Genomic DNA, 12,232 nt, shown 5'->3' on the forward strand with positions numbered 1-12,232 from the left:
ATGATCACGAGCTCTCTTTTGTTACAATACTGCATGTGAGCTAGCAATATAGTGTAGTAAGTGTGTCTAGCTATAGAGAACAACTCTGCAGCAAACATCTTGCTGACTTAACCACACACACTATCTTCTTTTACACATGCATGATGATAATTATGCATGTAGTCACAACTATCAAGTGTAGTGTCTGGAATCTCTTCGGCTTTAGAAACATCTCTTCACTTTAATTTAACTGGATTGCTAGGCAACCAAACATTCAATTATGACACTTCACCAAATAATTTCTGGCTATAAATTTTTCCCACACTGTCTAACACTAATTTCTGAGTACATAAAGCGTACAGTTAAAATTAATCTGACGGCAAAGGGTTATTTATAACTAAGGAAATAACTATTAGGCACTACGCTACATAATAATTATTATGAATTATGTGTATTTAGTGTTTATATGAAAGTACGTATGTACAAGTAGTTGATATTGATAGAGAGAGCCACAACCACGTTTGCTGGATACAGAGAACCAGAATGTATAATATACGTATGATACATAGAAGCGTTTTGCTGTTCTTATAATTTATCTCTACATACCTTGTGTGTTTTCTTCTTCCACAGTGTAACCGACAATGACTGGGTCGGGGTTAGCACCATTGCTATTGACAACAAGAACAGCTACTCCAGCCTCCTCCACAGCGGTGAAGCTACTCTGAGAAAATCCAACTCGAGCAACTGCAGAGGAGAGAGAATTATCAAATGGTCTGTTTCTCCTTCTCCGGCTAGGAAAAGGCAGAAATCTAAAAAGAAGGAAGATATGAAATTATCAAACCATGCAACCATATACTATAGCTTTCTTACAGAACATAAATCTACTTTTATGTCTAAGTTGAATTATACCCTGTCTTGAATCATTGTCCTCAATCTGAAAATCAATAGTAGAAGTTTCGATGGTGACTCTGTCAGGAACTCCAGACAACAGAGACAGCTGCACTCCAAACCTCTCGTTTATTTCTCCCTCAAACACTCCATCGTCATTGACTACGATGAGTCCTTCAAGGATTGATGATAGTGAAGAAAGTGTGACTGGCTCATTTAAAGCAGCCACATAGTCCTCCAGATTTGAGTCTCCACCTGTGGTGATGAGAATGAGCAAGTAAAAATATAAAGTATAATACTATACTATAATAATTATAGTAATAATTATATCGAGGCCAATTAATGCGTAATCAATCATTGTATACCAGTATTAAATTTTCGATTAATGGAAACGAGCAATTTGGAATTCACCTTCGAAATTCTGTATTATTAGTATTCAGCTGCCCCTTACAAAAATGTTTAAGTGCGGCACGCATGCTGCACACTAGCAATAATGAGTGCAGCACACAAGCAAACAATTTTCAAGTGCAGGATAAGTGCAACATGAGATCTGATTTCCAATTACATTTTCATGCGTGCTACACGCATGAAAACTGCATGCGTGTAAGTTGCGCACATTAGGCACACATCAAACTTTCCTACAACGACTTGCACGTATGCCACACACATGCAAGTTGCACACGTGTAGGCTGCGCACATTAGGCACACATCAACTTTTATAGCAGTGACTTACACGTATGCCACATACGTGCAAGTTGCACACGTGTAAGTTGCGCACATTAGGCACACATCAACTTTAATAGAAGCGACTTACACGTATGCCACATACGTGCAAGTTGCACACGTGTAAGTTGCGCACATTAGGCACACATCAACTTTAATAGAAGCGACTTACACGTATGCCACACACATGCAAGTTGCACACGTGTAGGTTGCGCACATTAGGGACACATCAAACCGTTATAGCAGTGACTTGCACGTATGTCACATACATGCATAGACAGCTGCACATCAGTTAAACTAGCAGCTGCCCCAATTTTTGAAACTCTGTCTCTGCAAGCTCTTTTAGAATGGACAGTATGATAGATACAAAGGAGAGCAAATTCAAGACTACTTTTGCTTGACATTGGTGAGTTTTGTCTTGTTGGCTAAAGGTTCATGTTTTTAGCACATTAATTTTAGGAATTAAAGTGTATTTACAGCAAGGTACAGTCTAATTTTAGTGGCTTAGCCTACTAAGTATTTATGCTTCCCTGTGGGCTGTAGCATTCTTCTTAATGCCAATAATACTATATAGGTGGAAAAAAAGAACTACAAAAGACAAAGAAAGAGCTCGCTAAAAGTTCCGTAGTTGATTAACACGTAGTGGAAGGCAACAAACAGGCTGAAAATCCAATACTCAAATTGAAAAGAAAGAGAGAAGAGAAAGAAGCCGAAGAGCTACCAGCTTCAAAGAAATATGAAAAGCACGAACAGTTGATCACAGCCAAAGATAGTAACAGTAACACAGTAACAAGTTAAGACCAAAAGACCAAAAGAGCTTCAAACTAGCCCAAACGATAATTCTTGAACAAAGTTAGCTTGTACTGCATTCTAGTGCATAATTATGGATCTGTACGCGTGTTTCCATGGCAGCAACTTTTAATACTGGCATTCAAGTGGCACGTATGCTGCATGTATGTAGAATATGGGTAGCACGCGTGCTCAATATGCGTAATATAGGTGCAAAATGAAAGCACCAATTGTAAGTGGCATGTGTGCAGCACGCATGTACATTGCATGCCGTTAAATGCGTGCTGCACACATGTGGGAAGCACACAACCTTCAAATACGAGCAGCACACAAGCAGGCTACATACATGAGACACACGTGCAGCACATGTACCACAGCTATAACAGTTGCACTCATTCTGCACTCGTCCCACGCCTATGTCTAAAATACACCATGCAGCACACAAGCAGCACAAATGCTAAACAAATGCCAGACACGTGCAAGATGTAAGTGCACGTGTGTTGCTGTTATGTGCTGCATGCGTGCTGCTCATATTGCATTTTTGTAAGGGGCGCTCCACACAAATTAATTGTATGCAGAGCAATTCAATTACAATACTTAATTTTTTTGGTATGTAGCAATGAGTATCTAAAGAGAAAACCATAACCATATACCTCAGTAAGCCATGCAATACCTGTGGCGTTGATGTTGTATGTAGAGTACACTAGATCCACTGGTATCCCTAGTTCACCAGAGAGCAGTCTGATATTGAACCGAGCACTGCCTCCTCCCTCCCGAATAACACTCCTCACACCTTCAAGCACAATCACAGCAGCTGGAAAGAAAGAAAAAATAGCGTTTTTATGTGTAAAAGTGTATCCAAAACCTAAAAAAAGCACCACTCTATACATGCACAGATGCTAAACCAAGTCATCAAACCAACGTTGCTCCAGTTTGTGTATATGCTGGTTATCTGTACCCACACAAATTAATAAACATTAGAGCATTAACTTACTATCTAAGTCATTGATGGTGATCTGAGCCACATCTCTTCCAATGACAATGTTCCCACTGGCAGCGTCTTGTTGGGAGGTTGTCAAGGCGATAGAAAATGTCTCATCTCTCTCAACTAGACCATCAGGAATGATCATTATCATTATTGGTACAGACGAGGGACCATCGGGACTGAACATGACTATCTGATTGATGCCAATATAGTCGATATTCTCTGAGGAGAGACAGAGAAGAGACATAATTATTAAAAGCTACAAAAGTGGTGCCAATAGCTGAAAAGCCTACTGGTTTTAACAATATTATAGTGGTATAGTTCTCGAGGACAATGGCATCCACATACTTATAAACTTTGAATATATATTCGGTCACATCATTACAATAGAGTATATTGACCCACGCTCTATTAGGACATCAATGAACATAAGAGTAGATATCCAGTATATATACCTTTTGCAGATCCACTCTGGCTTATTAGCTGCAATTCAACAGTTCTGTCGAGGACACCATACTCCAACGACACTTGTACAACAGAATCTGACTCGTTTGTGGAGTATGTTGCTTGTAGGAAACTGAACACAGCAACTGAAGTGAAGTAATGACATACAGCTTGTACTGTCGTGAAACCACCAATAACAGAATTTAGCCTACAACATGCATGCTGAATAAAATACAGTAGTTAATCAAATGTATAGCTCATACTATTCCATCTGTTTACATGCTCTACTGAAATATTGCTCGTCGTTTGAATGCATGCGAGATCTCACCATCATCATCAGTGATAGTAACCATGGCAGCTGCGTCTATCACATTCACAGGAAACATTCCATCTAGGGCCTCAATCTGAAGACTTAACTGCTCCACATTCTCCACAACTTCATCGTTCATAATGAGCAGTGTTCCCTCGTACTGCAGCTCCTCAATGGCAAAGGTAATCACTTCATCAATGCTCTGATAGTCCCTACCAGCTGTGGGTGAGGGGGGAATGCATTACGGATGTATCTGTAAACTTGATGAGCATTGATATATAGCAGATTATAATCAAACTGATAAAATAGACAGAAGCTTGGTAATCTGTCTCCACAACTTGAAGGCTATAATAGGGAATAGTGATGTAATGCTCACCAATTGCCGAGTCATCAATAGTGAAGAGTCTGACACTGACGTCACCCACTGCCCCTTGAGTCTTGTCAAGCGTGAACCTGACCACGCCCCCCTCCACCTCATTCAGTGACACCGCAGAGAAACTCACATTCATTACTGCCAATAAATACAGACGCCTTTATAATTTGGTGTGTACAAAATCTTAATTGCTATACAAATGAAAAACTACGTATATTAGTAGCAGATTAAGATTGAAACACATAAAATTATCGTTAGTATTTATGAAGTTCTGCTGACATACTACACATGAACATACCAGGCAAATCAGGGTCTCGATCATTGATCACCACGGTAGCGACTGCCGGAGACTGAATGTACACTCCGGGGGAGGCAGACAGGAACACTTGAAATAATTCCGTTGACTCAGGGAAGACATCGTTGATCAGTGGGATAGTTATCTGGGCTTGATCTACACCTCGTGCAAATGTCACATTCTCTTCAGTATGCACAAAGTCAACACCGGCTGAGATAGAGACAAAATTGAATGATTGCACTATAAATACAGTGATTGGTTTCATCTTGCTTGTTTGACACTATAGAAACTATAATTATCAAAAAATATGTAAAGATCAGTGTTTTGTTATCTAAAATTCAAATAGCTTAGAGGGGTAATCTCTTTCCAGAGCTATTATAGGCACATTTCTAGCATAGCCCTCACCAATAGCAACGTTATCTTCAACCAGCTGAGATGTTTTTAGTTTGACAACAATTTCCGAATCCAGATCCCCCTCCCTCATTACAGTCACGTTTACGGAGCTATTATTCTCGAATGCAGTGAACATACTGGATGTTAAAGAAACAGCTGGCACTGTGGATAGATTGAAAAAAACCGTGAAAGAGTATGAGGAATTTTACGTATACTTTACAACACAAAACAGTACTACAAAAAGACTTTAGGAATTGCCCACTGCTATATTTCGATCCCAAATTGCTTCATTTTTACTACAATTTAGGTACAGCATCTACTTAAATCACAAACTCAGCCTTTGGGTCATTCCTGCGAAGTAACCGTAGCCCACTCTAAATTCGTACCAGTACACAATCGCATTGATACTCATGTTGTCAACGTGGCGTAGTATCGGAGAGTCGCTAACACCTTCAACAAGTATTGAGTAAGCACAGATTTCTTCACTATCAGGACATGGAATTGCTGTTATTTCGCTGCTTGAAATTTCCATATCGTTAAGACGAATTCCAGATGGTAATGTATCAACTGGTAATAGAATGTTCAAAAAGTAAGACCCAATCTGATCTTTAGTACCGACAGAACTTCTAAATGAGTGGGTGTTATAGCGACTGCGATACTGCTCCACAGGGGGCACGACAATCATGAACGGATCACTATGAAACACGCCATCTAAAGTACTTGACATCGAAAACTGCACGAGTAGAATCGGTTGACTCGACATAAAATAGCATGAACTGTCGGAAGATGTAATAAACCGACTCATCTCTCCCTTATCTAGAGAAATAGACATTGATTCGTCATTAGTGCATCCAATTTGAACATTCGTATTATCCCTCGAGGCTACAATTTTGAAAGTGTCACCAGACCTCCTGTTAGCTAGAGGAGCAGTGATGAATTGCTTGCCCCAGGTAGCAGTGGGTGGTATCTGCTCGTTCATATGATCACAATAGCTGATATTACTGGGAACAGTTCCACACTCGTGACCACTAAAGAACGCAATCGGTTTGTCGGAGACGACTCTTGAACCTGACAAATCTTCATCACTTCCTAAATATAGAGTTTGAATTTTCTTAGCAATGTTAATAGTTACTGGCTGACCAGCTTCTATCTCCCCTTTAGGGACTTGATCCTTTAAATCGTCAGCAAATAGATCAACATTTTGAGTTAAAGTGATTTGCAATGTAGTATCATCTTCAGTAGTTACAATCACCAACGCACTTCTTCCTTCAATGTCTAGAAACTCGCTGGCTGGGGTATAATCGTCGTCATCATAATCATCTTGCCGTTCTATCTGTGAAATTGGCACTGACACGGCATAATACTCGTAACCGTCGCTAGGGTGATGCACACAAGGAAGAACTTTGAAAGCATCTGAGGATTGGAATTCTTCAGCAAGAGCTATCACTGACATAGGTTCACCATCTTTGGAGTAAATGTAGACACCTTTGTCTCTCTCTTCGGGGCTCCGGAGATTAATTTTGTCGGCTGGAAAGCCAAATTCAATTGGAGTGGAGTATGTTTCGATTTTACGATCATCCAAGGGAGATTGTACAAAGACAGTGACTTGTTGGTTAGTTACAGAGTTGACAGCAAACCGAACTTTGTTGATTCTGGAGCTGGACCCTGGGTTGAAGTTGCCGAAGAAACCAATGTAGAAAGAGTTGCCTTCAGTTGTGAAACTTTCCTCACCTGTAGAGAATAATTTAGACCCAATAATGAAATATGAAGGTGCAAAAGTATTATGCATGTGTGCAATACAACATTTACAATGAGGGCATCAAATCAAGTCTTACTGTAGCAGTTAGAGCATTGAGAGCCCTCTCTATAAGACAACCCTCCACCAGGGACACAGCAGCTGGACAAAGTGGCAGGGAATCCATCAACCTCATCACCATGGCAATCGAGCGAGGACAAACAAGATTCTGCGAGAATCAGTTGGAGTAATTAATTGAAATACAGTGTGTATATAGAGTGTAGTAGGAGACTTAACGATAATCAATAGATTACTGTTGACAATATAGTGCAGCGTATCTAGCAGGGGGCTTGAGTACCACCTGGCCTCACATGCAGACATGCAACCATGAAACTAATCTATAGCTATCAGCACTAGAGAAGATGGAAATGGTTGAACCAGCCAGGTGTAGACAAGGCAAAAAAACCGTGCAACAAGTGTAATTAAACAACTCACTCGTGGTCAAACCACAACGATTGTCCCCACAATCAAAAACCAGAAAGTCGTCAAAGGTCTAGCTATACTGCACAGCTCTATCCTATCATATTCTATACTTGCAGGCTTTTATTATTACTAATTATAAGTTGTGACCACGCCCAATTTAGCATGCAAACATAATTCATGGGCGTTGGACTTCTGTAAGAGGTGAACCCAAAATTTAAAACTTTAAGCACCTCTCTGCTTTACTTTCTAGAAACACCCCTACATGGTTGAGTCTCCTACTATACTATACCAAAGCGCTAAGCAAAGTAGATCGACACTTTTGATTGTAATAAAATAAGACGCATGCTTCCAAAATGCTTCCAAAATGTTATTATTCAGAGGTCAGTTTGCATCATTGTTGATTACAGTGGTGCCTCTTATTATATGTATATACAATGAACACAATGCTCTTATAGTACACATGAAGCTCCTTACGACCAGAATGAGGCTGGCTGTGTTAAAAATTCAATTTATTCAGATGCTCCATTGCAATGTTCAACAACACCTCAATCCATTATGGAGCCTGACAATTGCACCAGATGGTTACAGGTTCGTGGTTGCAACAGTTTTGTTTTTTTTTGTGCACCAGCTAGTATACTGTTACAGCTATTAAATGTATACAAATTATTATGCTCACAATTATAATAGCTATAAGGCTTAAATGTCATTTAGCCCTGCTTCATCAAAAGACTCACGTTGCGCATGACCTGTAGAGCTTGATACCAGCATACAGATGATCTTTGAGACTGAAGAAATCATAATTCTCCTGTGTACATTATAAATTAAATGAGGACAGAAAATAACACTAGTTGGCTGGTTAAAACATTCACTTACATTCAGTTTTCAGATTCATTGCATACTCCTGTACTGCACAGACTAAAGACCTAGGTCAGCTTTTTATAGAGCGGTGCGGCTATACATTGAGGCAAGATTGCAGTTGAACATTTGCGCTATATTCCTGAATGTTTCTATTTTAACGCTAGCCTAGCGTAAAAATTAATTGTTATAGCTATGTATAACAATTTTAATCAGAGCTCAGCTGGCCGGTGCGAGACTAATCTACCATAAATATTAAAAGTTACTGGCCATCACCACCACGTCCAGAGTGCTGTGTATGATTATATAGACTTCCATTTGACCACAATCATGCTCATGCAGTCATGCAGCGAGGTTGTTGTGCCTCATATTTATAGCCAATCAGTTTGCATATCTCTTGAGTTGAGTATTTATAATCAACTGCATGGATGTATATAATTGTTGCTATTTCTATACATCCATGCAGTTGATTATAAATACTTGTACTTTAGTGTATAAAGGAAACTTTACAACTCCTCTCCAAGTCTATAGAGAACCTCGATACGAGTTACCACCATAATCGTTGTGAATGAGTCACTCAACTCAAGAGATATGCAAACTGATTGGCTATAAATATATGAGGCACAACAACCTCGCTGCATGACTTGCAGTGTATACTTTTGTACATTTATGTGTGTATACACAATGACACAATGTATTGAAGAGCACACTGCATAGTTTCGATGTATGTTCTGGAATGAGTTCATCACCCACGCGTAGCTGTAATGTATACAAACAATTATGGCTGTGTTTGTTCAAATTCTTCAAGCTCACCAATAGACAGAGTTGCTGCACCGAAAGTGACTACAGTACTGATCTCAGTATGTTGGTCACAACGACTGTGTAGTCTCCCGCATCGCCAGACTCAACAATGATAATTTGAAGAGTAGCTGTAGCGGGTCCCTCAATCTCTCCGTCACTGTCAGTCAAAGCGTTCCTATCAGACCAAACCACTGGTATGTCAGTACTAAACCAGAAGCTTTTACAGTGAATGTAGCAGTTCCACTTGCTTCCACATTGACATTGCTTGGTTGTACGTCAATTACGGGCCCTATATAGACTTAATTCACTTCACGACATTCATATACCTTCATACGATTAACTGGAAAAATCAACCAAAGGTACGTAGAAAGTAGTTAATGATACGCTACATGTTTTAAAACAGTGCATACTGCAGGATAAGATTTCTACTCTCAGTTGACGACAAGTTTTCCACAGTATAGGTGAGAGTTTTGAGGGTTGTGTATGTATATTATAATAATTATTATTATACATGCATATACGTACACAAACATGTTGCATGCACATTCATTGCACAGGTTATGCAAACAGTCATGTAGACTTTCAGTCTTTTGTGCCAGCAATGAATGTCCTGCATGCCTGTCCAAAGGTAGGTGTGTTTTACATTAATCTAATGATTATCACTTACTGTGCTGTTAAGGCAGAGATGCTTTGAATCCAATGATTATGTTAATAGACGCAAACTTTCGTCTTTGTTGCCGTATCAATGCTGCTACAGAAATCAAAGACACAGAACCTTTGATTTCACCTTCATTCTATCCCAGAAAGAAGTTGACTGCTGTACGTAACCTCACAAGAACGTCCTACCACTACAGAGGTACGTGCATTTATATTTAACACTCAGGATTTTCATAATAATTATACCTACCTAGACTACATGTTTTCATTAGAGTATAGCTGCAGTGAATTCAAAGCTGGCAATGCGTTACGCTCTCGATCACGCTATCACTCCCTTGATGAAACTGCTGTGTTAGGAGCAATCTGTAGACATAACTTCCCTCTACAAATTTTGAGCCTCAAACATGGGGAAAGGTTGTTTAATAATTAATAAAGCTTGAGATACAGTATTTATATAATACCTTGAATTTCCACAGGCTAGCATATGTAGATTTTCTACTGGGGTCTATGAGGCGTCTTCTACCTGAACATGTTAACCTATTGTATGACATTGGCTGTAAACTTAAAGCTCACTGGAAGGTAATTATGAAGAGGCTTTTAAGCTCTTTAATAAACATCTGAAAGCAGCAGGTTTTGAACAACAATTGTCTAAGGAGCATGTATTCTAGTCCTCACTCGCCATGCTGGTAATACTGATAGAGAAATGAGTGTAGATGCTTTCACATGATTCATGTCTTTCAGGTGGAAGCTTCCAGAGTACACAAGCTGATTCAATCTTGTACATCAAGGATAAAGAAGCTATTTGAAGAATATCAAGAAGTAGATCTACAAAGAAACGCAAATGGTGATGTGTCAAGCACCTCTGTTAAAGACGTATATGTGACCTTAAGTCAATTAGCTTCTGGGCGACAGAACACTCATATCCCATATCACTGGATGTGAGAGCAGAATACCAGTTTCTATAGTCAACGACAATTTGTTGAACTTTGTAACCTAATAGACCAAACAAGTGAAGAGCAACAACTTTCTGTATCTGACATGATCCGTACGCTGATGTTCTATAGGAACCAGTTAAAAAAGGCTACGATACGCTTATATCAATGCATCGGTCACTATGATTCGACCCATATTAAGACCGTTTCTTTGAGGACCACCTGTCTCCAATTATTGACTATCTACCCACAGGAGTTGCTGGTCATATTGCTGCCTTATTGTGTTGCTGTGATGAACTATAATTATATTAAAAGCAAGATCATCGGAGGAGGTCATGGCGTGTGTAGTTAAAGCCTATTGGGAGAAAGATCGCACAATTTCCTCTAGACTTGTGGGTGACGCTAGGACTGTATACATTCAATGGTGATTAAATGTCTTCACAGTGTTCATGAAACGACCCTTGGTACACCAGTATTCTCAGTGAGAACCACTGCTTCCAAAGACCCTGACAACTCTACAGATCTAATATTTCTGCTCATCCGATAGCGACTCTGATGATCTACGTATTATAGTGATTGACTATACGTTTATTTAAATTGGCTTATTTAATAAATGTAATTACTGTTCCTATTAATTATGTGCATATTACATCATACTTGAAATTAGCTTAATAAACATGTACATAATGAAACTTGACAGACAGTCTACATACATGTATAATTTATGTATAGATATGAATATTGTATACTGTACATTTAAACGTAAACATATATAATCCATAATCAATCACGACTTGGTAGTTGTGACGTATCAGCACTAGAATTCAGTTCTGTCAGAGCAGATACAGTACAGTATTGGTAACACTGTATAATGGTGTTGCTTCTATTGAATCGCTGTCCGCAGATACAAACTTGAATTTATCCAAACTGTCATATACACGCCTTAGTTTATTTGACTTGTAAAGAGAAGGTTGCTTGAACTCTATTCCATCTGGCAGACCTACTGGAACAACACTCATTTGCTCAGGATGAGAATAGAGAACTCTGCCTTGACCAGACACATTCCCTGTATATGGGGATTGTTTAATAGCAAAGGATCCATCATAATTCTAAACACAATAGCGAAAACCATAGCATGGACATTAATTTTAGCACGTGACATATATTACATAATATAGGAGTGATGTGAATAATGTTATATACATGCAGCTGATTCAGAAGTGTGGTACGAATTGTGTATCATCTAGGTTACCAACATCATGCATCCTATACATGTATACACGAACAACTGCAAATTCAAAACTTACGATACTTCCGCTTCCAATCTGAACGAACATCGGCAAGCATATCATCATAGGTTTTCCGCTTCCTTTTCCTTAATCCTTTTTCAAGGTACACAGAAGCTGAGAAATGAAGCATAATTATATTCCAAATGGCAAATAATAATGATGCCCATACTGTATGATACTGAGGGCATGCAACTGACTATCAACCCTACGTGCGAGCAAAAACTAAAGCCACGTTACCACACAAACTTAAAGAATCTTGTTTCAAGTCCTTCGATCCTCTTTCTCTTCTTCTTCTTGAGAA

At 39.2% G+C, this 12,232-nt stretch overlaps 2 protein-coding genes across 3 annotated transcripts in view; both read right to left on the reverse strand.

The window, feature by feature from the left end:
- LOC135336419 (uncharacterized) overlaps positions 1 to 12,232 on the reverse strand; it is a 38,451-nt gene that overhangs the window by 7,782 nt on the left and 18,437 nt on the right. For both annotated transcript variants that reach the window (XM_064532194.1, XM_064532200.1), the window contains exons 5-13: positions 5,192 to 5,341; positions 4,790 to 4,996; positions 4,495 to 4,629; positions 4,137 to 4,337; positions 3,820 to 3,954; positions 3,374 to 3,586; positions 3,053 to 3,193; positions 889 to 1,122; positions 586 to 723 (exon numbers count right to left, since the gene is read on the reverse strand). In XM_064532194.1, coding sequence (XP_064388264.1) covers positions 586 to 723; positions 889 to 1,122; positions 3,053 to 3,193; positions 3,374 to 3,586; positions 3,820 to 3,954; positions 4,137 to 4,337; positions 4,495 to 4,629; positions 4,790 to 4,996; positions 5,192 to 5,341 — 1,554 coding nt within the window. The remainder of the gene's footprint in view (positions 1 to 585; positions 724 to 888; positions 1,123 to 3,052; positions 3,194 to 3,373; positions 3,587 to 3,819; positions 3,955 to 4,136; positions 4,338 to 4,494; positions 4,630 to 4,789; positions 4,997 to 5,191; positions 5,342 to 12,232) is intronic.
- On the reverse strand, positions 5,490 to 8,195 carry LOC135336488 (uncharacterized). Its single transcript, XM_064532306.1, has 3 exons — positions 8,132 to 8,195; positions 7,015 to 7,143; positions 5,490 to 6,910 (listed from the first exon to the last, which is right to left on the reverse strand). Exons 1-3 carry the CDS (start codon positions 8,193 to 8,195, stop codon positions 5,505 to 5,507), a joined length of 1,599 nt encoding a protein of 532 aa, XP_064388376.1. The 3' UTR covers positions 5,490 to 5,504.

The sequence above is a fragment of the Halichondria panicea genome, chromosome 5 (assembly GCF_963675165.1).
Source record: "Halichondria panicea chromosome 5, odHalPani1.1, whole genome shotgun sequence".
NCBI classification, from domain to species: domain Eukaryota; kingdom Metazoa; phylum Porifera; class Demospongiae; order Suberitida; family Halichondriidae; genus Halichondria; species Halichondria panicea.